The sequence below is a fragment of the Megascapheus bottae genome, chromosome 15, assembly GCF_031878675.1.
Source record: "Megascapheus bottae isolate mThoBot1 chromosome 15, mThoBot2.hap1, whole genome shotgun sequence".
Classification (NCBI taxonomy): domain Eukaryota; kingdom Metazoa; phylum Chordata; class Mammalia; order Rodentia; family Geomyidae; genus Megascapheus; species Megascapheus bottae.
The window spans coordinates 27,397,025-27,422,681 of NC_143523.1; the positions used below are offsets into that span (position 1 = coordinate 27,397,025).

Sequence of the window (25,657 nt, forward strand, 5' to 3'; positions counted from 1 at the left end):
TTGTAAGTATTTGGGAAAAGGTTCCTGAGAAGCCTCTGCAATTTGGGCTTAACTCTAAGTGGACCCGAAGCCCTGACCTTAGGGGTTTACTGCTCTAGAAGAGGGATGTTACATTGTCAGAAGAGGTAGGCATAAAGAAAACCTCCAGTTCTCCACCAGCCCTAAAATATGCCTTGGTTTCTCTTCTTAGTAGTAGATAGAATGTTCCCATAAATCTATAAATCTATAGGCAAACATACTGAGTGGTAAGCAAGCAGTTCCCCATGGATGAACTAAGTTCGAATAGAAACTATGGAGAGTTCAAACAGTACGATTTTTTTTTAAAGAAGGATGAAGCCAAAGCCCAGTAAAAATTTAAACACCAACAAATGGGTATTAATAAGAAGATGGGGCAAGAGGGTGGGAATAGATAGTGAAGGATGGGAGGAAGGGAGAGTGCAGTCAATAATTCATTGTATATATCACAAACTTAAGAAATGTAAGGAAGGGGTGGTTGGAAAGGAATGAGACTGTTGAAAGAGGTGACACATATCAAGATATTTATACACTGCTTTGTTAAATGATACTACCCTTGCACAGCTAGTTAATACTTTAAAAGATAGTATTCTCTACTAATTGCCTTGTAAGAATGAGGCCTGTGGGAGAGGCATGAGTACTGTCCTTAGCTTTTTCCCTCAAAGCTTGTGCTCTACTATGCCACAGCCCCACTTCCAGCTCTCTGCTGATCCACCTGAGATAAGCATCTCAGACCTTCCTGCCCTGGCTGGCTTTGGATTGTGATCCTCCCTTCACAGCCTCCAGATAGCTAGGATTACAAACATGAGCCTCCACTACCCAGCTGCTTCTATGATTTCAAATCCCCTATCCCCTAATTTCTTGGAGATCTGGGTATGGGAAAAATGTTGTAGGCCAAACAAATGGCATTCTTTTGGGAAAACAGATCCAGTAGTCTGGTGAGTGACTGGGGAAATGTGGCACAGCAGGCTCAGTTTATGTGCTTTGAAGAAATGAATGAATGTGACCGGGTCTTTATGTCTCATTGATCCAATGTCTTGTTGTTGTTGTTTTTTTAAATTGTTGTTGTTGTTTGTTTGCAGATGAGAAAAAGAAAACAAAGAAGGTGGATAATGAACTCAACCCTGTGTGGAATGAGGTGTGTTGGACATTTTGTCAACTTTGCTTTAGCTCTACCTGAATGTCCCCTACTTGAGTCAGAGGTCAATTCTTTCCCTTTGTAAAGAAAATCTGCCCCTTTCTGTCTCCGCTTATGCTCCCAAGAAAGCAGAGAGGTTCAGGGACAGCCCCTGGGCTCATATCAGCGCAGCAGTGATTTATTTAGTGAGCTAAGCCTGGTCAGGAGTTAGGACAGTCCAGTTTCAGTTTGGCTCAGAGGTGAGCCAAAGTTGCTGTGTGAACGTATGAATGCCATACGCTGTTTTGGCATGTCTGGGCCACCTCTGTACTGCAAGAGGGAGGATGAATTGGATGGTCTCCCCAATCCCAGAAGAAAAGTTCCATAAATAAGAACATGCATGGAGCTGGGGGTGTAGCCTAGTGGAAAAGTGCCTGTCTAGCATGCACAAAGCCCTAGGTTCCATTCCTTGGTACCACATAAACAGAGAAGGCCAGAAGTGTTGCTGTGGCTCAAGTAGTAGAGCACTAGCCTTGAGAAAGCTCAAGGACAGTTCTCAGGCCCTGAGTTCAAGCCCTAGGACTGGGAAAACAACAACAACAAAACCATGCATATGATACTGTGCCTCTAGCTGACTAAGGGCACTTAGAGATTTTGTTATGTAGGAAATTTGAAAACTTGGTGAGGTAGGGTGGCACATACCTATAAGCCCAACTATTTGGGAGCCCAAGGCAGGAGGATCATGGTTTGAGGCTGGCTCCAGCAAAGTGAGTGCAAGAGTCAGTGTGAAAAACAGAAGCAAAAGGGTTGAGAACATTGCTGAAGTGGTGAAGCCCTGGCTTAGCAAGCATGAGATCCTGAATTTACTCCACAATACGGAAAGAGTAGCGACAAAAGCACTGTTAAAGCATTATGAGAATAACTTTGATATTAGTCTTTAGAAGCAACTGGAGTGTGGCTCAAATGGTAGAGAGTTTGCTACCAGGTATAAAGCCACGAGTTCAATTCCAACTTCCCACTGGTGGGAGAAAAGAAACAACTAGCTAACATCTATGTCTATCAGTGTATCTGAACAAATATATTTAATAAAACATCACACCGGAAATTCAATGTAAAATCATTTGCCGAATACAATTTCCTAGACTATGTTTTAACTACAATATTCTCAACGTATGCTCATGTCATATTCAACTCAAAAGTAATATTCATCCTCATGAGCCAGGTATGATAAAGACACCTGAACATCCATGTTTATTGCTGCACTATTCATAAATGCCAAGATGCGGAAACAGCCCAGATGCACCACAGCAAATGAGCAGATAAAAAAAGTATGGCACCTATATGCAATGGAATTTTTGCACAGCCACTAGAAACAATAAAATAGTATCATTTGCGGGCAAATGGATAGAACTAGAATAAATTATGTTAAGTGAGGTAAGCCAAGCCCAGAGAGACAAACAGTAACTGTTTTCTTTGATATGAGGAAATTAGATCTAAAAGGCACTGGGATATGATAAATTATATAGGATTCTAAACACACCCAAAGCAAAAAGGGCTACTCTTAGGAGAGAAACCCACTCCCTCCCCTCCCTGTGTATCTGTTTTATAAGTGGTTGGGAATTGGATAGTTTCATAGGAAGTAGAAGTTTTTATTCTTCCCACTGAGTAGGATTTTCTACTCTGACTAATTAAAAAAATAGTCCCATTATTTATTTCCAAAGCTAGATAAAACCTCCCAGGACAAAAGTAGTGACAAATTTCCTTGTTTTCTCCAAACCATAGCTGTGAGGACTTCCTCTCCACCCATTGCTAATCCTTTCCTTTCTACTAGTTTCAGTCTCAAAAGAGCTACATCTTAGCATCAAATACAAGATGGTGGGAAGTTCCTCTGTGTCTCTCTGGAAAACACTGTCACTCATGCCAGTGGTGAGGGTTCTTTCCCTTGTGATTTCCCTGAAACTCAGTACAGAACCAGAGGCCTGCTGGGTGACCCCAGAACTCCTAACACCTAGCACAGGGCTCCATAAATGCTTGTTTATCACCTCAGGTCACAGTCCCTAGGAGCACTGGAGAGGTGTCAAGTGAGCTAACATGTGTTTTCAGAACATCACCTAGCCAGTTCACCTAGTTGTCACCCTGCTTCTTCTCTCAAATTGCAAATGTGTTTATCAAGTAATTTACCAATTGCTATTTCATAATTCAAAACAAATCCAGAAGAAATGTCATCTTCACCACTGGGGTTGTTCTAATGTGAGTGAGAAGACAAGTCTCTCCATCCTAAACCTCCCACTAGCAGGCCCAGATCATTGTTCACTTTATTTAAATCAGTCAATACCAGTCATCACTGGTGCTATGTTTACTCCCCCCCTCCATCTCTTTTTCCCTCTTTCCTCCCTCCCTGCCTCCCTCCTTCCTCCCTCATTCTCTCCTCCTTCCCTTACTTCTTTCCCTTCTCCCTCCCTCCCTCCCTCCCTCTCTCTCTCTCTCTCCTTCCTGTTGGGAAAAGATGTTTTGGGCACCATTTGTCATGGAAACTGAGTCACGAGGGTATCTGAATAAAGAGAGAGCAGAGAATGACCTCAACAGATCCATTGGACTTTAATGGAAAGTTGAAGACAAATGCCACGTGGTGACCTGAGGAGAGGCAGGAAACAGGAAGCTTGTCATAATGGAGGGGCTTAAGTAGGGTAATGTCTGGTGGTGAGTGTAAGTGATCCAATGGTAAATTATCTCTGGAAGTAGAGAGAGAAGGGGGGAGGGATAAAGTGGGGAGGGAGAGAGGAGAGTGAGAAGAGAGGGGAGAGGAGAGATATTTATAGTGGTCTTACAACTGAGTTTATTAGTCAACTCAGTAGAGGTCTAGGTTAAGACCTAAACCAAGTCCCCCTTACATGGCAGTGAGGCAGTGAGAGCCAAGGACTCCAGGTTGTGTTCTGGCCACCATTAAGCCATAATAAGGTGGGAGACTAACTGGCTCTCAGAAAGCCTCTGAGGAGGAAGGAAAATAAAGGGGAGACAGAGAGAGACAGACTGAGACACAGAGAGAGAAATACAGAATCTCCTTCAAAGATGAGAGACCTTAGGGAACACTGTCACAGGTTTTGGCAGCATCTGTCAGGGAAACTGAGTCACTAGGGTATTAGAATAAAGAGCAGAAACCAACCTCAATAGACCAGATCAACTTCAATGGAAAGTTAAAGGGGGCTGCCATGGTGATCTAAGGAGAATTAGAAGACATAAGGCATGGCATAATGGCAGCAGGGGTAGAGGGGTGGTAGGGTAATAGCTGGGGGCAGAGTCAAAGAGTTTTGCAAACTTACAGTGCCTGTCGGCTTCTAATAGTATGTTGTTTGAGCCAGTCTCCTGCCCCATCTCAGGTGCCTGTCACCTGAGAAGGTGGGTTTGTAGGATTATGATTCTGGACTGGAGAAATTCAGGAAGATCCCCTGGGGGAAGGGTAGTCAGTGGGCCAAGCCATGGGAGCAACATTGAGTTATGAGAACAAAGCAGATTCCCATCACTTCCTTCATACCTCTGTCTGTCTTTTCCTTCTCTTGTTCACTTATCATCAGAAAGCCACATACTTCATGAACATGAGGAATTCAAGATCAGCTGACCATAGCACTGGCCATATCACAATTCAGGTGAAAGGCCTGAAAATGTTTTCATGAATGATTCATTTTTTTTTACTTGAAAGTTAAACAATTAAAAAGAGCAGCACACTAAAAAGTAATGCTAAGGAAAGTGTTTCCACAGACACATTTCATTCCAAACTTGCAGTACCTGCTGTAGGCATCCCTGACTCCCTGACAGAGGTTTTGTGACTTTTCTAAAACCATAGAACCCGGAAATCTGGAAAGCTCAGAGTGTCCCCACATTCTCAGTTTAAGTCAGGTTTCCTTTTCCATCACCCTGGCCTTAGAGTTGAAACATTTCTCCCCAACTAGAAAAGGGGATGAATTCAAGATTAATTATCCTTGTTAATTATATCCTGATGTGCCATGTTGGTACCCTAATCGTTTTCCTGGTCTTTAACTGCCCTTTTGTCTCCATGAACTATTATGTGAACAGATTTTGGAGTTTGACCTGAGGGGTATACCACTGGACTTTTCATCTTCCCTTGGGATTGTTGTGAAAGATTTCGAGACAATCGGACAAAATAAGTAAGTTATTTTCGACTGTTTTTTTTCCTCGTTTTACCTGTTATCTTATTATCACTTTGTTGAAGACACGTCTTGAATGGCCTGCTTCCAATGGCCTATAAAGCCCTATCAGAGATAGTTAAATAACACCAACACGTCTTGAATGGCCTGCTTCCAATGGCCTATAAAGCCCTATCAGAGATAGTTAAATAACACCAGCTCTTCCCCCAGTGAGCCTTTAGATACTTCTATGTTACCCGCCCATGATCCCTTCTTACCTCTGGTGGTTTATCTGAATTTAGGTATATTGAATATAAGCACAATCCTTTTTCCTCATTATGTGTGGCCTATGTGTGTGTGTGTGTGTGTGTGTGTGTGTGTATATACACACATATATATACACATATATACACACACATATATATATTTATTTTGATGCACAGGGGTTTGAGCTCATACATGCTCTACTACTTGAGTCACACTGACTGTTTCATCTTTTTTTTTTTTGTCTATCATGGGACTTGAACTCTGGGCCTGGGCACTATCCCTGAGCTCTTCAGCTCAAGGCTACCACCCTATCCCTTGAGCCACAGTGCCACTTCCCATTTTCTGGTGATTTAACTGGAGATATGAGTCTCATGGACTTTTTAGCGCCCAGGCTTGAACTGCCATCTGAGTAGCTAGGATTACAGGCATGAGCCACTGTACCCAGCTTGATAGTTGCATCTTATTCAAGTTCAACCTCTATCCCAACTTCCATTTAATGTCTTAGTCACCTTTTAAACCATCCTGACCCTAATCATAATCCTTATTTATCTCTTCTACTTTCACATGAGGATGGGGCTGAGAGATGCCTAGGTGATGATATAAATGGTCTTCTGGGAAAAGCTGGGGAACTTCTCAAAATAGGCCTCCACCAGCCAGGATAACCTTAGTAAGTTCACCTCAACCCTGGAGCTGGACTTTGGTCTTATAGACTCAGAACCCAATGATAGGTTACTAATTGAACTAACGAAGCTCTTAAGAGACTGAGGAATCAAACCATTGGACATATTCGCTATTCTGCTGAAGAGCCACTGCCCGATGAGTCGGCATGGCTGGCTACCTTTGATCCGTGAAATTTCCTTCCACTTCTACCACATGTGAATCTGGATTATTCTGTGCCCATGATGGTAAGATGCTACTGTTCATAAGAAGTACTATTTAATAACAAGTTTGGGATACAAGCTGGTGGCTCATGCCTGTAATCCTAGCTGCTCAGGAGGCTGAGATCTGAAGATCATAATTGAAAACCAGCTCAGGCAGCAAAGTCTGTGAGACTCTTTTCTCCACTAAATTAAAGAGGAGGAGGGGATGGGAGAGGGGAAGGAGGAAGAGGAAGAAGAAGAGGAGGAGGAGGAAGAAGAGGAGGAAGAGGAGATGGAGGAAAAAGTAGCCAGAACTGGAACTGTCCATCAATTGATAGAGCACTAGTCTTGAGCAAAGGAGTTCTAGGACAGCACCCAGGCCCTGAGTTCAAGCCTTAGGACCAGCACCAAAAAATAAATAAAAATAAAAATAGGAATAGCTGTCATAACTCATGTACATGGTACAGTCAAAAGGCTGAAGTGACATCGATAATTTGGGGTAAACAAAAATAATCTGGGGTAGGGTAAACATTTGTCTTGCTTTGCTTGGGACAGTCCTGGTTCCTGTCCCAGCACAGGGACTGCTGGCACCCCTTGGCTGTCAACAGTGGCTTGGTTAGGACAGAAGACTAGACTGCCCACACAGTCATTGGGATTGGGGCCTTGTGTTGAATGGTGTCAAACTTTGACTCTGACAGGCATCTTCCTCAAACTGCACTTTGCTAGGTACTTGTGATCCTTCTGTGCCCTGCCCCTGACCAGTGGCCCTTATGACTGATACAGATTTTCCTTAAACCCTCTAAGTGCATTCTAGAAGGTCCTATTTCTAGTCACTTAAGGCTGAAAATCTATCTAGCTTTGTAAGCTTTCTAGCTTTGCATATCTCACCTTTTCTAAAGATTGGAACAGTACTGGAATTTGAACTCAGGGCCTTACACTTGCTAAGTGAGTGGGTGAGTGTTCTATGTCTGGAGCCATACTCCTAGTTATTTTTAACTTTAGGTTATTTTTTCAGGTATGGTCTCAATGTCTGCTCAAAGCTAACCTCAGTATCTGATGTCCTCTGTCCTGGCTGTGCTCACAAGTATAAAGCACCAGATCTGACTTGCTTTTGTTTTGTTTGTGGTAGTCTTGCGAAATTTTTTACGCAGTCTCAAATGCCTATGCTCCCAGCCTCTGCCTTCTGAGTAGCTAGGGATTATGGTATGAACCATGACATTTGGCCTACATCTCAGCTTTGAATCATTGTATGAATACTTATCTCCCATCTCAACTCCCAGAAGACAGTTTTAATCCTATATTTCCAGCTGAACTTGTGGTAGGGCCGTTAGTAATCTGTTTTCTTCTGCTTTTTTTTTTTTTTGCCAGTCCTAGGGCTTATACTAAGGGCCTGATCTTTGTCCTTGGGCTTTCTCAAGGTTAGCACTCTACCGCTTGAGCCGCAGCACCACTTTTGGCTTTTTCTATGTATGTGGTACTGAGGAATCAAACCCAAGTCTGTGCATGCTAGGTGAGCACTCTACCACTAGGCCAAACTCCCTGCCTAGTAATCCATTTTCTTCCTTGTTTTTCCTCTTTCTTCTTTCATTGTTGGTATTCTAGACAAACCCTCAAAGAGAAATGCTCATCTTACAGTTTTTAGTAACTAAATTAGCAAAAATAAATGAAGTCAGCTACATTAATGTTTCCATTTTGTGCCATTTTGGGGGCTTAAACTCATGGCTACCTGCTCTCTTTCACTTGGTTTTTTAGCTTGAGGCTGGTACTCTACTACTTTAGCCACATCTCCACTTCTGGTTTTTTACTGGTTAATTGGAGATAGGAATCTCATGGATTTGCTGCTTGGGCTGGTTTTGAACCTTGTTCATTAGATCTCAGCCTCCTGAGTAGCTAGGATTATAGCATGAGCCACCAGCACCCTCCACAGGATAGCTGGCTTTTGTAAGAGATGAGTTCGTCTTGCTGTCTTGCTTTAGAAACTGACCCTTAGCCAGCTTGGCAATGACTAGGGCTGGGTAACACTGTCCTTTATCTACCGTTTACCAGGGACTGTGGTGATTATGACCTTGGACTAAACAATACATAGACCGTGGTCTGTATATTACCTATACATTGTGGAGTAAAAATAATACATGAATCTGGGAATATGCTGTTTCTTTGTGTATTTGTGTTCAAGGTTTTCTTTTTGGCCTTAGGATACAGACTTGCAGGGTGGAGCAAGAGGGATTCACTACCAGTTTAAGTGGAGGAATGTGCTGTCTGCTGACTTGCTTGTTGCCATGGAGACTGGCTGCCACAAATATGCATTCTTAAATCTGCTGCTGAGCTGCTGGGCCTGTCTGCAAACAATGCCAGGAGACCTGGTTGGTGCTTGTGCTGTGGCCACACCCCCAGGGACCCCACAGGGCAGTCCCAGTTCTATACTGGCAGTGGGAGCCCCTCCCACTGAGGTGGGAGTCAGTGGTTCAGCAGCGCCAATCTTACTTTATGGTCTGCAGCCAGTGACCCAGACAGAAAGAGGCCAAGAGAACAGCCAGAGGCACCGCTTGGTCACATGATACACCCAAAGTGATGTTTTTAGATGTTCATTCTGAGATGTCTGAGTGGAAGGGCTTTCCCAGTGGCTGGAGAGTGAGTGCTCCTTTTGTAGATGGACAGTGGCTTTCACTTCATGAGGAGGAAGCAGGCAGCAAGGGCTAAATCCAGCCCTTTGCATTCATTATTGCCCTTCATCCTCACAGATACCTGTAAGGCAGCTCTACTTTATCCTCAGACGGGCCACACCAGCCTGGGTGGGAGTCAGCCAGTCAACACAACTAAACACCAAGAAAACCCCCAGATAACAGTAATTTTCAGATACTGGTTATGTTAACACACTGGACAGGACAGGGAGATAAATGATGAGGTGAGTTAGGTGGGTGTTGGCTGAATCCCTGGAGAGATTCCTTTCCATAACCCAGTGCAGGGAGAGGGTTCTAGTCAGACCCGGGTTCACTCTCAGAGCAGAAGACAGGCTGATGGGAGTCTGATGCTCAGGGGTCTTGAGGATGAAGAGGAGAGAACTATATAGACAGGAAAGAGCAGCAGAGACAGGCATACTCCAGCAGCCAAGTGCTTTCAATGAGGAAAGCATTTGGTGGAGGAGAGAGCACTGGGAAGGAAACAGAGTGGTCCTTGGGGCTCATACTTTATGTTCTAACCAGACAGAGAGGACAACCCTCGGAATTCATGGAGACGGATTTTATCTTCACCCTGTGGAAACTGCTCTACACATCATAGAAACTGACCCAGCAGTGGCACTGAGGATAATTAAATAGCTATGGATAGTAACCTGGTAGAGGAAAGCTGGTGCAGGTAGCTCATGCCTATAATTCTAGCTTCTCAGAAGACTGAGATTATGGTTCCAAGCCAGCTTTGTCATAAAAGTACTCATGACTCCATCTCCAAAATAAGGAGAAAAAAAAACAGGTTAGAGGCATGGTTCAAGTAGTAGAGTACCATCCATGAATAAGAAAGCTGAGTACACATGATCCCTGAGCTCAAGCCCTGATACAAAATAAATAAAATAAGTTCACAAAAAATAGGTGGTAAACTCCTTGGTTACGTTAAGCAGAGATAAGGAAGATACACAGAAGTGTAGAGATGAAAATTACAGTGTCTAAGCCACAATGACCATAATTATCTCTGTAAAAATTTGCATTTGTAGTATTCCTTTCCTGCATGCAATTGTGCATGCAAACGACATCATACACAGCTCCTGCAGGCAGAGCACAAACAGTAACAGCATCCAAATGAAAATAGTTCCCTGTGCAAGACCTCTATTTTGCTGAATTGTGCATAAACCCTACATACATCCAGAAGAAATGTTTCCAAGTTCTTTTGTAAAGAGTGAAGAGCAGGGGTTCAGGTTAGTTGAGATTTTGGTTCTGTTACTTACTAGTTGGAACCTCAAAGCCATTTCTGACACATTAGTAAGTTTTTATAGGAAGAATAATGATAATGAATTGACATATCATTATGATCTGGAATAGTATCTTTTAAAGGTTTCTGTCCTAAAAGACTGCCCTACAAAGAGCAATGAGAAGAAAACTACAGCACTCTCCCTCACCAGGTACCTTTCTCTTTTGGTTTCTGACATTTTTTTCCCCAGGTTTGTGACCTACCCTTACAGATCATAATCTGCACATACATAAATTAATTCCATGCTCTTAAAGTTTAAGCCCCAGTACAAGTACACACACATACACCACATGAAAGAAAAAGAAGAAATTACTTGATGCCATTGTTAAAGCATGGTAAGGAATACTCTATCAGGACCATGGGCCTAGGCAGAGGAGCTACTGCAATGAGGTCATGCTGTGAGTGAGAAAGATGGGTTCAACTCTATCTACAGCTTGGGGAGTGGGAATTGACAGCCACAAAGAAGGCTGAAAATCAGTGGATGGATAATCCCTAAAATGAACCATCAGGAATTAGGGAGATTTGGGCTAAACCAACCTAACAGGATTCTTGCTGAAGGCAGACCAGGTTTCTCAGTCACATGAGGCTGAGTAGAAGATATCTGATCAGATACCAAATGATCACTTTGATATGCTGGGTAAAGGATTATTTGCTACATACTTTATAAGGAGTACCCTCATTTGTCTGACAGAAGGTTCTAGAGGCTCACTAATGTTTGGCTAAATCAAGATTCCTTGTCAAGCCCCAGAAGGGAAAGGATGAGTTTGGAGAAGCAATGGAGGGCACAAGGTTGGCCAGGAAACAGTGCTGAGTTTCTAAGGAGGACTGGGATGGGTCAGGAAGTAGCTTGGAAACATGTTTTGCTTTTTTGTGAGTTTTGTTCTTAGCCCACTTATGGATTGCAATTCCCCTCAGAGAGGGGACAAGTTAAAATTGTCACAATCCCTAGAGGCAGAAACAGTATGCATGTGATTTATTTTCCAAACCTCCAACATATTTTCTGTGTTGTGTGTGTGTGTGTGTGTGTGTGTGTGTGTGTGTGTGTGTGTGTGTTTGTACATGTGTGTCTGTCTTAGGGCCCGAGAGCTGTCCTTTAGCCTTTTGACTGAAGGCTGGCACTCTACTACTTGAGCCATTCACTTTGGTATCATTTTGTTGATTAATTGGAGATCAGAGTTTCACAAAATTTTCTGCCCTGGCAGGCTTTGAACTGTAATCCTCAGAGCTCAGCCTCCTGAGTAGCTAGGATTACAGGCCACATGCCCCACTTCCCTATGCTTTAGGAAACATATCTAGCAATCCCTTCCTCCCCCAGACATCCACAATGACTAGACTCTTACTCACTGCAGAGGCATGTAACCCTCAGCTCCCATCAGGCTGAATATTTTCCATTCCCTATTTTAAACAAGCCATATTTTGTCCACTTGAACCAGAAGCAGAAGGAAGCTCTTAATTCACATGTGCAGAACTAACTTGATTAATCCATCCCTCCAATCAATTTGCTCCAATTCCTTAGAATAAGTCCCATGTCACGTAGGGATCTAGCTCAAAGCTGTATGCCAGCCACGGACTGAGAGGAAAGGCAGTGTAATTCATTTTTCCTTCAGTGTAATCCACATCTGTAGATGATTAGCTCCAAAAAAAAAAAATGAGTTCTTTTGTTGTTTGGAGAGCCAGTGGTCTGTGGTTTGAGACCTTGGTTCATCTGTTTTAAGACAGGCTGTGGGCCTCCTGCAAGAGGCCTTAATTTATTCCATGAACTGCTGGGTAAGGATTCTCCATGACGGTTACATCGGATCACTTGGACCTATTTATAGCATTGGTAATGCAGAAGGAAGGCTTTCGTTTAGTTTCACATCCCAAAAAGGAAATAGGGTTGTGGTCAGACCAAGCTGTTCCATCCCCTGTGTAGGAGACCAAGTCAGGATTTGGTATCCTGGCAACACCACAGAAAACAGGCTAGGCCTGGAGTCACTGCAGAACAGGGACTTACCCACCGGTCTCCCACTCACTGTCTTGGTTCTTAGAAGTTAAGAAGTTAACTGTGTCTTTCCTCAACGTTTTCTCATATATTTCCTGTTGTAACAAAGCATTTAAATTCTTTCTTTTTTTTAATTTTTTTATTTAAATTCCTTTCTTTCCTTCTTTTTCTTTCCTCCTTTATCTCTATTCCCCTCTCCCCTTTCTTCCTTTCTTTCTGCTGGTAGTGCTCTCACTTAGCATTTTTCACTCCAGGCCTCTTTTTTTTTTTTTTTTTGCTGGTTCATTGGAGATAAGATATTTCTGCCTTGCTTGGCTTTGAATTACCATCTTCATGTCTCAGCCTCCCCAATAGTTAGGATTAAAGACATTAGCCTCTGGAAGCCAGGAAAACATCTGAATTTTATGATGAGAGAGCAGATCTCAAACTTGGGAATTAGAGTGTTCCTCTCTCTCTCTCTCTCTCTCTCTCTCTCTCTCTCTCTCTCTCTCTCTCTCTCTCTCTCTCTCTGTCTGTCTTTCTTTCTTTGTGACAGCCTTAGGGTCCTACCACTTTAAGCCATAGCTCCATTTTTGGTCTTTTTTTTTTTTGTGGGGGGGGGAACAGTTACTTAGAGTTTCACAGACTTTCCTGCCCAGGCTGGCTTTGAACCATGACCTTCCAGTCTCAGCCTCCTAAGTAGGTAGGATTACAGGCTCAGCTCAAATAACTGAAGTAATTTTACAAAGGTTTTAATTCAATGTGTCAGTTTACAAGCACAATGCATCTTGATCAAAGTCACTGGATTAAAGTTTTCTAAATGAAGGAATTTAAGTTAGATTCTTATCATTGGCTTCTTCTGCTTTGCTCTATTTGGGTCAGTGATCTGTTACTAACTCTCCCTCTCTTGGAGAAGGAAGTCAGAGAAAAAGTCATGAAACCATTCACAACCATAAAAGGTCAGCAGACAAGCTGTGTTTTAGTTGATAGGTCATTCTTTCTACAGTTAGCCACAAGCCCCACCATTCTTTATTGTTTACACAATATTCACTAAGTTCCACATTTCTATTATTAGATGAACTTTTCTCTCTGAATTAATGTTGATCCATAACATTGATAGGCAATACTCTTGAAGGCAGAAAGCCTAGCATTTTTTTTTTTCTTGCCAGTCCTGGAGCTTGAATTCAGAGCCTGAGTGCTGTCCTTGGGCTTTCTCAAGGCTAGAGTTCTACCACTTGAGCCATAGCACCACTTCTGGCTTTTTCTATGTATATGTGGTACCAAGGAATCTAACCCCAGTCTTTGTTTATGCTAGGCAAGCACTAGGCCAAACTCCCAACCTCCCCCGACCCACCACCCACCACCCTCAATCCCTCCCAACCCCTCACCCCCAGCATTTTAGATTGTCCAATGTAATACATCAGACTTCCCTTCCTCAATGAGATAGAAAGAGAACTTAAGGGAAGAGAACTCTTCAACATGAGATAGTTTCCTAAGTAGATGGATATAAGAAACTTACAGTCTAGGCACTGACTGTTAGCAGATGTTTAGAGCTGAAAAAGGTCTGTGAAATTACTTCATCCACCTAATTGCCAATAATGAGAGAGAGAAAAATGGGCAACTTAGAAAAGGCCTCCAAAAATAGTTGGGACGCAGAGCTAGATCAGGAATTTTTCTCAAGTTGAAGACATTTGTCCCTTTGGTGCCAATTGTCCATGTGTGGAGATGTGTGTGATGCTCACAGCTGGGGGCCACCACAGGCATGGGGCAGAGGGCAGGGTCACCACAAGCATCAGGGGGCAGAGGGCAGGGATACTACAGTACTTATGACAAGGCCTGGCAGTCCCTCACCATGGAGCCAGGAATGGGGTCACCATGTCAGTAGCATGAAGCTGGAGAGAATTAATGCCACCCCAAGACCAGCCTCTTTCCTCTTCCATATCATCTAGGCCTGGTTCCCTGATGTTCTGAGATTTAATTCCTATGGGAAGAGACTCAGGTCATTTTGACTTTAACAAATACAAACCAATACACATTCTAGTGCACAATATTATCTTAATCACAGAACTAAGCTATGAATCATGAAGTGTGGGGAAGAAAACTCATTTGTTTTCACAACTTATAAGGCAAAGTATTTCATTTAGACATTTAACACCAGAGTGATGACTTTTTTCATTAAAGAATTTATTAACATTGATTTTTACATCATAGTTCAAATGTCATGTTTAACAAACAGATATTCAAGAAGGGAATCTTTGTATATAATCCCTGGCATAATGACTCCTTTTTGGTCGGTCATGGGGCTTGAACTCTGGGCCTGAGTGCTGTTCCTGAGCTCAAGGATACTGCCCTACCCCTTGAGCCACAGTGCCACTTCTGCTTTTTTAGTGGTTAATTGGAGATAAGAGTCTCATGGACTTTTTAGTGCCAATGCTGGCTTTGAACTTTGATCCTCAGATCTCGGCCTCCTAAGTAGCTAGGATTACAGTCCTGAGTCACTGTGCCTGGCCTTTTTTTTTTTTTAAGTAGTAGTAGTAGTTTATTAGAGATAAGAGTCTCATGTGGACATTTCTGCCTGGATTGGCTTTGAACCATGAACCTCAGATCTCAGCCTCCCAAGTAGCTAGGATTACAAGCTTGAACCATTGGTGCCTGTCAGTAATGGCTTTTTTTTTTTTTTTTTTTTTTTTGCCAGACCTGGGCTTGAGCTCAAGGCCTGAGCACTGTCCTTGGACTTTCTCAAGGCTAGAGCTCTACCACTTGAGCCTCAGCACCACTTCTGGCTTTTTTCTATGTATGTGGTACCGAGGAATCGAACCCGGGTCTTCATGCATGCTAGGCAAGCACTTTAACCACTAGGCCAAACTCCCGGCCCCAGTAATGGCTTTTTAAATCATCAAGTTCTTCTCTTTCTCTTCCTACTGCTCTCCATCTCATCCTTCCCTTCCCCCTTTCCCTTTCTCCCTCTCTTCCTTTTCCTTCTCCTCCTACTTCTCTCAGTTTTTTACTCACAGATAGCACTCTACCATTTGAACCATGCCTCTGCTCTGGCATCTTATTAACTGGAAATGCAGTCTCACAGATTTCTTCTGGGATTGATTTTGAACTTTGATCCATGGGGTCTCAGTCTCCTGTGTAGCTAGTATTAACAGCTGTGAGCCACTGTGAACCTGGCTCCTTTTGTTTTTCATAAAAACTCAAGTAGTTCATTTCAGGACTTACTGTCCTTTTGAAAAAATATGGAAGGAAGTTCTCCTCAGGCTCTGTGGGGCAGAGGGAAGTGTAGAATAGCCCTGGGAAATCTCTTGTGTTGAGAGTCACTGCTCTATCTGGTAGATGGGTATGTACCTTTGATCTGATTATGTCTGAGGGATAGAAATCCAAGAAGGTAGAAAAATAATCTAAAACTGACACCAAGTAAGCATAACCATTATAAAACATCTATAAAGCTGGGCATGGTGGCTCACGTCTGTAATCCTAGCTACTCAGGAGGCTGAGATCTGAGGATCAAGGTTCAAAGCCTTACTGGGCACTAAAGACCTTGAGACTCTTATCTCCAATTAATTACTAGAAAAGGGGGAATGGGGTTGTGGCTCAAGGGGTAGGGCAATAGCCTTGAGGTGAAGAGCTCAGGGACAGCACCCAAGCCCAGAGTTCAAGCCCCATGACCCACTCACACACACACACAAAATCCATAAAGTTCCCATCATTTCTCAATATTGACTGGTAGATCTGATTTCTAAATTGATGGAAAAGAGATGCAAAGTTCATTCTCATTCCTCTGGAGATAAGTTTCCTCTTTTGCTGCCGTACAGACTCTGATTGTGAGATCAGCAGAGATGAAGAACCAAGTGCATATTGAAGGTTGTGTGTTGTTGAACATTTTCTGTTGTTGAGGGTCGTGTGTTGTTAAGTGTTGTTGCGTGTGGTGTGTCCTGCCTGCTTCAGGTACTTTCCCAGAAACCCTGACAATGGGGGTGCTGTCACTGGGAAAACTACAATGGGCCCTAGAACCATTTTCTCTCTTGTGCAACATAAAATATCTATTCACAGGAAATGAAATCACTTCCTATGACAGAGAGATTGAAATATGTGGTGGGGTTGCAGACCCCAGCTCTACAATCTAGTCCCTTTCTGAAGTCTGGGTCAATGCCTGTGATCTGTCACTCAAAAATTATATATCCAAGCTGGCACCAGTGGCTCATGCCTGGAATCTTAGTCTGGAGGCTGAGATGAGAGGATCAAAGTTTGAGGTTAGCTGAAACAGAGAAGTCCTAGAGACTTTTATCTCCAGTTAATCGCCAGAAGTGGAGCTATGGCGGAGTTTTAGCCTTGAGCAAAAAAAGCTCAGGGATCCAGGCCCAGAGGACTATTCAAAAAAATAAGAAAAGGAAAAAACTTCAAAAAGGTTGTATCTAGCTGATCAGTGATGGCTCGCATCATCCATGACCTGGAGGGTCATGGTTTGAGGCCAGCTTGGGCTGGGCTGGAACTCTGGTTCATCCTGGTACTGGGTTGGATAATACAATAGGATCTATCTGTATTTCCAAGGAGTTTCATGACAGTAAGAGGGCACCAGTGTGAGACTGTACCAATCTGTCATGTGCAATGAGAGAAAGGGCAAGTCCAGGAAGAGAGGACAGGAAACATCCAAAATTGAATGTTGCTCCAGAGTATGAGGGAAGTAAATTAGCCCATTAGTAACCTAGCAACCTAGCCTCCAAGTAGACCTCTGAGATGTCTACTAAGGGGTAGGGGGCAAAGCTCTGGGTCCTTTACATTCCTATTACAGAGGACTCGCCATCTTGTGATTTTGAGTTTTTATCCTACTGTTTCTGTATTCCTGGATTCCTAGGGTCGTAGGAGTAAGGGAGGGACTGTGTTTCCTCTGTTCCATCTATTCTATTCATGACTATTGGGCATTTTAGTTTGGTCTTGAAATGACTTCTTGTTATAGAGAGACTGATTTGGCCTTCTCATGTGAAATAGCGTGACCCATATCTCATTATGTGGTGATGTTAATGGTAGCAGACCAATAACAGGGATCTGAGAGGTCTCTGAATCAAAGGGCATGTGTCCCTCTGATGTTCTGTTTTCTTATCTCCCCTGCAGATTAATTGGCACAGCCACTGTGTCACTGAAGGACCTGACTGGGGACCAGAGCAGATCACTTCCCTACAAACTCATCTCCCTGCTGAATGACAGGGGGCAGGACACTGGGGTAAGTGTTTTAACTCCTGTGTGTGTGTGTGTGTGTGTACACATGCGTGCATGCCAGTACTGGGACTTAAATTCAGAGCCCAGGTGCTGTTCCTTAGCTTTTTGCTCAAGGCTGGCACTCTACTACCTGAACCGCAGCTCTACTTCTAGCTTTTTAGTGTTTGAGAGGTAAGAGTTTCATAGACTTTTCTGCCTGGGCTGGTTTTGAACCACAGTCCTCAGATCTCAGCCCTTTGATTAGCTAGGGTTACAGGTGTGAGACACTGGTGCCTAAGCCTTACCGAAGCACTGAAGCAAAGCAAAGTTTTTTCTTCAAAAGTTCAGAGTGATGATTAGCTCAGTATACAAAAAAGTCCAGTTTTGAGATAAATGGATCCATTTGCAAATGATATGGACCTTATCCTGCATTTCGAAACACAAAACACATTTGAGAATTGATTTTCTGTGATAATAATATAGAGTAAGTAGGACCCCTCTGTTACTACCCAGGCCAGAGTTAACATTATGTTGTTACCTTTAGCTCCAGTATCAGACATTCCTTTAAACACATAGAAAGTAGCTCATGAATATTATGCTACAATATCAAGAGTTCATATCATTCGCTTCATTATTGAACTAATGGCTGAATATTTTCTTGTTATAGTCTCTCTCCATAAGGGTATATACTACTTGATATCAGATCAGAATTCAAATGTGCTTCAAAAGCACCAACTCAAGATTTCCTTTGATAGCTAGCGAGGTCTTATAAAGTTGCCATGCTTTATCTAAGATTTTCTAAGCAGGAATAATTTTATCTCATGTAGGCAATGAATTATTTCTGTTTTCTGGGGATGCATATTACATAACATTTTGTTTCCTCCTTTGCTTTGGCTTCTTGGATCACATTTAATGCCGAAACAACAGCAGTGGTGTTGAACTTTGTGATTTGAATGTTTGTTTCCTCTTTAATCAGGCTTGATTTCCCCTTTTTATCCTGTTTTATGAATCACACTGGCATATACATTTCTTTCTTTTTTTTTTGGTCGGTCATGGGGCTTGAACTGTGGGCCTGGGTGTTGCCCCTGAGCTCTTCAGCTCAAGGCTACCCCCTTACCCCTTGAGCCACAGTGCCACTTCTGATTTTCTAGAGGTTAATTGAAGATAAGAGTCTCACGGTCTTTAGTGCTGGGACTAGCACTGAACCTTTATCCTCAGATCTCAACTTCCTGAGTAGCTAGGATTACGGGTGTAAGCCACCGTGCCCGGCAGTTATATACATTTCTTGCAAGTCCCTTAAAAATCTTTATTAGCAAGAAATACAAAAATAAATCCCAGCCATGACTAATTGTGTAAGTTTATGAGCAAGATGTAAATCAGTCCCTTGGCATGAACATCTGTACTTGTGCACGAGGGGACCATCTCCACTCTGGAATGGTGGAAGTCACCAGTCCCCACTTGCTTGTCACAGCTGCACCCCACGGAACAATGTTGCCCCTGGCAACATACACGCAGCAGCCTGAGACAGGACACATCTTTTGTACTCTACTTTGGCTCACCTGTGGGAGGACAGACACTGTCTCCCTTTCTACTCTCTCTATCCTGCTTTTTGAAGAGGTACTATTGGTTGTTATTGTTTTGTTACTGCCTCTGTGTGTGTGTTTGTGTGTATGTGTGTGTGTGTGTGTGTGTGTGAGAGAGAGAGAGAGAGAGAGAGAGAGAGAGAGAGAGAGAGAGAAAGAGAGAGAGAGAGAGAGAGAGAGACCGATGTTTGAATTCAGAACTTCACTCTTTCTAGACTATTTTACCACTTGAGCCATACCCCTCAATCTTTTTTACTTTAGTAGTTATTTTTCAGATAAATCTCTCATTTTTTTGCCCAGGTCAGCTACAAACTAGGATTCTTCTACCTACACCTCCCAGCATGGCTGTGATCACAGGATCATGACACCACCACACCTAGTTTTGTTGTAGAGACAAAGTCATGCTAACTTCTTACCCATGTTTACTTATCCCAATGTCCTCCACCCTCATAGCTGGAAATGCAGGGGTGAGCCGCTGTACTTGTTCCAGAGGTACTTTTGCTGGAGTGATTTGCAATCTGTAACATTCTCACTGATTGTCTCGGCAATGAATTATTTCTACCCAGGCTACCATTGACTTGGTGATTGGCTATGACCCACCTTCAGCTCCACATCCAAATGACGCAAGTGGTATGAACATGCCGGCCATAGGAGGTAAGCTGACCCTCTCGAAGGCCCAGCCTAACAAGGACAGCCTTCCTCAAACACAGTCTACGAAACCCCACAAGAGGGGCTCCAGAGAAGTCCTGCCATGGACAGAGGAGAGGAAGAGACGGGAGGGGAGGAAGGGGAAAGGAGAGCTAGAAGAGTTGGGTAAAGAAAGGAAAGGAAAGACAGTTTGGGACAAGGTAAGGCCAATGTACATAAGATAGAGAATTCAAGCAAGACAGCAATACCTCTTTCTATTGCTTACCCTAATAGCATAATATAAAAAAATTGGCTCTTATTTTTGATTGACTAAATTAAATATATATCATTTAGATAAAATACCTGCTTCCTCTAACTCGCATAGATATTTTCACATTTTTGAAATTTTAACTTGTTTATCTTTCTTTGGATACAAAAGAAATGTAAGTGCCATAGTAAAATAACATAAGACATGGGAAGGGGGGGGAAATCTCTGAACTAGTCATGGTGGCTCACGCCTCTAATCCTAGCTACTCAGGAGGCTAAGATCTGAGGATTGCGGTTCAAAGCCAGCCCGGGCACCAAAGGTTGTGAGACTCTTATCTCCATCATAAAACTGGGAGGGAAATGGTGCTGTGGCTCAAGGGGTAGAGCTTAGGGACACTCCCAGGCCCAGAGTTCAAGTCCCATGACTGGGAAAAAAACAATTTCTGGCAGTGGGGGTTACCATGATAACTTGCTTCACTGACTGGCATCAACTTAACTGGATTTAGATTTCTGTAGCCAGCATGAACTATTTTTAAAGTCTCTGATCTAGTTTTGAAGAACCATCTGTTAAATTTGTGCCAGTCCAACTATAGGAATGCAAAGATTCATTCATATACAGATGCCTTGTCATAAGTGTGTCATTCCATCCATACCAAAGTCCTTTTTGCTTGAAATTAAATTTCATCCAGTGAAAGAAACGTTTGCTAACACCTGTCCATTCCATATGCAGAGATGAGAAAGGCATGTTTTCCCCATCAATGAGTTTGCCACCCTGCCAGGATGGCCCCCAGGCTGGGTCTACATAGCTACTTATTAGGGTGTCTCATGGTATCCTTTTCTGGTTTAACAATCAGAACAGCAGCAGAAGTCTTAGGTCACACCTAGTGCTATTGACTTAAGAATCAGAATACATTTATATGCATACTTCTAACATCTTAGAAAGCCTTATCTCAAAATATTTCATGTTTTAAAACTTGCTATTTCTCATTCTGTCATAATTTACAATTACATCCATACACTGTGCCTTTATTCTCATTTTATGATGACCTTTGTTCCAAGATAATTAACTTCTGCCTAACAGTGCCATCACCTAAGATTTCATCATGAGAAAGGCAGAGTATGGCATCTCTAGAAAGATAGGATGGCTAGAGATAAATAGTAAATACTACTCCCTGCTCCAGCCCCCTTAAGTAAACACCTTAGGTGGAATACCTAGCTAATCAGGGGGCTGAGATCTGAGGATCATGGCTGAAAAGTCCAGGTAAAAGTCCAGGAGACTCTCATCTCCACCTGACCAGCAAAAAGCTGGAAGTGGTGGTATGCCTCACATGGCAGACTGCTAGCCTTCTGCAACAATCTAAAGGAGAGTTCCCTCATCCCCTTGAGCTCAAGCCATAGGACTGACACATAAAGAAAAGACAAAGAAAGGTATTAAAACAATTTTAATTAACACTACTGAGTAGGAAATAGCTCATATAACCCAAGCTTTAAAGAGCCACACTATGACGTGGCAATCTGGTCAAACTAACTCCAGCATGCAGGCAGCTGCATGTGAGAAGGAAATCTCTCCCATGATTTTGAATTGCCAAAGACGACCATTAAAATTCAAAGGCAGGTTAAATAAACGCTGTTATTTTTCTAGACAAAGATACAAATCTTCTAAACCCTCTTAAATTTTACCTCTTGGTATGGTAAAGGTATATATTTCCAAAGAGATAACCACTGAGTAGAGACCGAGTGCTCAGGATGCATACAACACAGTACTGTATGGGAATGCTGCATTTATCTTTCCAATAATGTCACCCAACTTCCACTAAAAAAAAAGCCTTGCCTCTGACAAGTCATCAGAGGCTTATGACTATTATCCTAGCTACTTAGGAGACTTAGATTTGAAGATCAAGGATCAAAGCCAGCCCACTTAGAAAAGTCTGTGAGACTTGATCTCCAATTAACCAACACAAAAGCTTGGTTGGGGGATGGGAGTGTAGCCTACTGGTAGAGTGCTTGCCTAGCATGCATGAAGCCCTGGGTTCAATTCCTCGGTACCACATACTCAGAAAAAGCTGGAAGTGGTGCTGTGGCTCAAGTGGCAGAACGCTAGCCTTGAGCAAAAACGTCCAAAGACAGTGCTCAGGCCCTGAGTTCAAGGCCCAGGACTGGCAAAAAAAAAAGCTTGCTTGGAGAGTTGGCTCAAATATTAGAATGCCAGCTGTAAGATCTCTGGCATTTGTTTGGTCTCTTTGAAGGAAGTCTGAGCAAGTGCCTGTACAGCATAGTCACATTTTCCTGAAACAAACAAACCCAAAACAAAACCCTATCTGAACCCAAGTCCCAAGCCAGTGGCATCAATATCATCTTCATCACCCACCTTGGAAATTCTGAAGATCACAGGTAAGCGTTGTCTCTAACTGGATTCCCTTCTGATGATCCAGGAGAAGAGGAGGAAGAAGACCCAGGTGGTGAAGACAGAGTGGATGGTCCCAGCAGGGTTCCTGGGCCCAAAGGACCAGTGGGGGCAATGTCGGAAGCTCAGCTTGCTCGGAGGCTTACTAAAGGCAAGAAGAGCCGGCGGATGCTGTCCAACAAACCACAGGACTTCCAGGTAGACACAGCCCGGGTGCTCTGCTTCCTGGTTCACCACCTCATGGCCTGTGTCCCTGCAATGACTGTGATGTGAAAACAGGCCTATTCCCGTGGGAAGTGGCTCATCTGGGAAACATATCAGGCATGAACCCAACAAGAAAAGTGTGCCTTCATGTAAGCAGAAGTGGGGATTGTCATATGCGCATGAGGCCTTTCCAAGGAATATATCCAGCCTTCCCTCCTTTAGAGGTAGGCAAGAGGGAATCGAAAGATAAAGGCACAAATATGGCAGTGTTCATAGCTTTGGGTACTGCCTTAGAGCTCAGCGATGGTTCTAGGATGAGGGAATGAATCTATCACCAGAGTTTAGGAGTCAGAGCAGTGACCTCAGCCATGTCTGTCCAGCCTTTTCTGAACTATTTCAATCTCTCAGCTGTTCCAGATCTCTATAACTCAGTTTCCACCTGGGGAATGATCAGAGGTCACCCCTCCCAGACCACGAGCACCAGCAAAGACGCCCTGCCCTTGTTTCCACCGTCTGGATGGATTGAAGAGCTGAGGCTGCATCAGAGGCCCCTTTGCACTCCACGCTGGTGTAGGGTTGCTAACCACACCCCATTTTGTGCTCACAGATCCGAGTCAGAGTGATTGAGGGTCGGCAGCTAAGTGGAAACAACATAAGGCCCGTGGTCAAGGTCCATATCTGTGGCCAGACCCACCGAACAAGAATTAAAAGAGGGAACAACCCATTTTTTGATGAGGTGAGTGGCTGGAGAATGGAAACCCCGCTCTGTCTGTCCTGCACTGAGCTCCAGTGTTGAACACCCAGTTAACAACCACCTGATCAGCTGACCGAGTCATTCTGATGTTTTCACAACTTTCCTTTGGATCCATTCCTTGTGATGACAATAGCGCATAATGTCACCTTCATGTACCTTTGCTCTTTTCTTTTTCTTTTTTTTATTTTTGCAGCGGGGCACTGGAGCACTGGGGCTTGAGCTCAAGGCCTCATGATTCTTGCTTTGCCTTTTCTGCTCCAGTGTGTCTGGTGCTAAATCTCCACTTGCAGCACTTTGCTGGCTAAATGGAAGTAGGAATTTTTCAGATTTGACTGACTCGGGCTGGCTTCCAACCAGAATTCTTAGATCTCAGTCTCCTGGGTAGCTATAATTATGGAGTGAGCCACCAGCACCCAGCTGGTTATCTTTTTAAGTGAAATTTTTATTTAGTCCCATGCATTTTTCTATTGGTTATTTGGTTTATAGAAATTTTTAATGTATTTATGAAATGAAGCATTTTTTGCTTATTTATATGATGTGTTTGGTGAATACAAATGTTGTAGCTGCTTTTTACTGTGGTTTGATCTCAGATGGTTGCCAGCTGGCACTCTACCATTTGGGGGGGGTGTGTGCCAGTACTGGAGCTTGAACTCAAAGCCTGGGCACTGGCCTTGAGCTTTTTCACTCAAGGCTGGCACTCTATCACTTAACCATACTTTGGCTTTTGCATTAAAGAGTAGATTCTCGGGGCCGGGAGTTTGGCCTAGTGGTTAAAGTGCTTGCCTAGCATGCATGAAGACCCGGGTTCGATTCCTCGCTACCACATACATACATAGGCTCAAGTGGTAGAGCTCTAGCCTTGAGAAAGTCCAAGGACAGTGCTCAGGCCCTGAGCTCAAGCCCAGGACTGGCAAAAAAAAAAAAAAAAAAAGAGTAGATTCTCATGGACTTTTCTGCCTGGGGTTGGCTGTGAACTGTAATCCTCATATCTCAGCCTCTTATGTAGCTAGGATTACAGGTGTGAGCCACCTACATTTAATTTCCAAATGTATTTTATGGGCATGTCATAATATCTAGACCTTTCCTTCAAATAGTTAAAAATGGAAAAGATGAAGTAAATGTCCCTAACTTGGTTAGGAACATGGTAAAAGGTCATATTTGTCATTTCAACTCTCCTGTGGATTTGAAATATTTCTGAATAAAAACTCAAAGAAAAATGTCTACTTTAAATAAATCCTAAATTTTTTTTTCTTTTAGGACTAATGTTCATCAGGTTGATCTGTAGTAACCTTCGAATTTCTAATATTAATCGCCCAAGAATCCACTGTCTGAAGCTTAGCTGTTGCAATGTGTTAAACTGTCATCAACACTGACTAGTGAGACATTAATCAATTAGTAGTAAGACATTAATAGATTATCAAAGTTTTATTTGAACCCATTTTTGTGGAACGATTAAAATGAGAGTCACTAGACCAAAACGATGGATATACAAAGTTAGTGAACTAAGAGAGCTCTCAAGATCACGCCAGCCTTAAACACCCATCGTAGGAAGCCTGACAGCATGAACTGACCTTACATCCATAGTTCCACCCAAATGAATGATTTCATTTAAATAAATGCTTCATTTGTTCCTTCTTACTCCAGTGTGAGGAAGTGGATTTACATCAAGCTTACACTTTTTGGCCTGACCATGGTTAAAACTAATTTCTAATGGGTTTTGCATTTGTGTAGCCAAGCTCACAGCCTTGTTGCATCAGGTCCTACCAAACCTGAACCCCTTGTTAACATTCCGACATGTGCTCTATTGTTTCAACAGTTATTTTTCTACAATGTCCACATAACCCCTTCTGAACTGATGGATGAGATTGTCAGCATCCGGGTAAGTTGCACGGGAAGGAGGGAGTTGCTCACTAGCTGACACACAAAGGCGACCACTTTCTCACGCCTCTCCTTTCTTCCAGGTTTATAATTCCCATTCTCTACGAGCAGATTGTCTGATGGGGGAATTCAAGGTAATGACAGCAGTCGCTTTACCCAACTCATATGGAGAACTTTCATAATGACAGGGAATGTGATTCCTGGCCAGGACTCAGAGTATAGGATTCATTTTGGTGACATCTCAGGGTAGTATTTAAAGGACCAACACCTTGCTGATCCTTGCTGAGAGCTGCTTGGGTTTTGTCAACTCCCAAAGTATGATATTAACAGGGCCCCAAAGCAACATACTCTGAAGCTCCCATATCAGGGCTTCTGCTAGTGCCTCATCTATGAGTGGAAGCAAGCCTATGGCCACAAAGGCAA

At 43.0% G+C, this 25,657-nt stretch overlaps 1 protein-coding gene across 1 annotated transcript in view; it reads left to right on the forward strand.

Moving 5' to 3' along the window:
- Positions 1–25,657, forward strand: part of Myof (myoferlin) — a 124,590-nt gene that overhangs the window by 15,638 nt on the left and 83,295 nt on the right. Inside the window, exons 2-9 of the mRNA XM_090346244.1 lie at positions 1,098–1,153; positions 5,204–5,295; positions 17,434–17,542; positions 19,667–19,754; positions 22,427–22,596; positions 23,210–23,338; positions 25,173–25,235; positions 25,318–25,368. Of these exons, the coding sequence (XP_090202370.1) occupies positions 1,098–1,153; positions 5,204–5,295; positions 17,434–17,542; positions 19,667–19,754; positions 22,427–22,596; positions 23,210–23,338; positions 25,173–25,235; positions 25,318–25,368 (758 nt within the window). The remainder of the gene's footprint in view (positions 1–1,097; positions 1,154–5,203; positions 5,296–17,433; positions 17,543–19,666; positions 19,755–22,426; positions 22,597–23,209; positions 23,339–25,172; positions 25,236–25,317; positions 25,369–25,657) is intronic.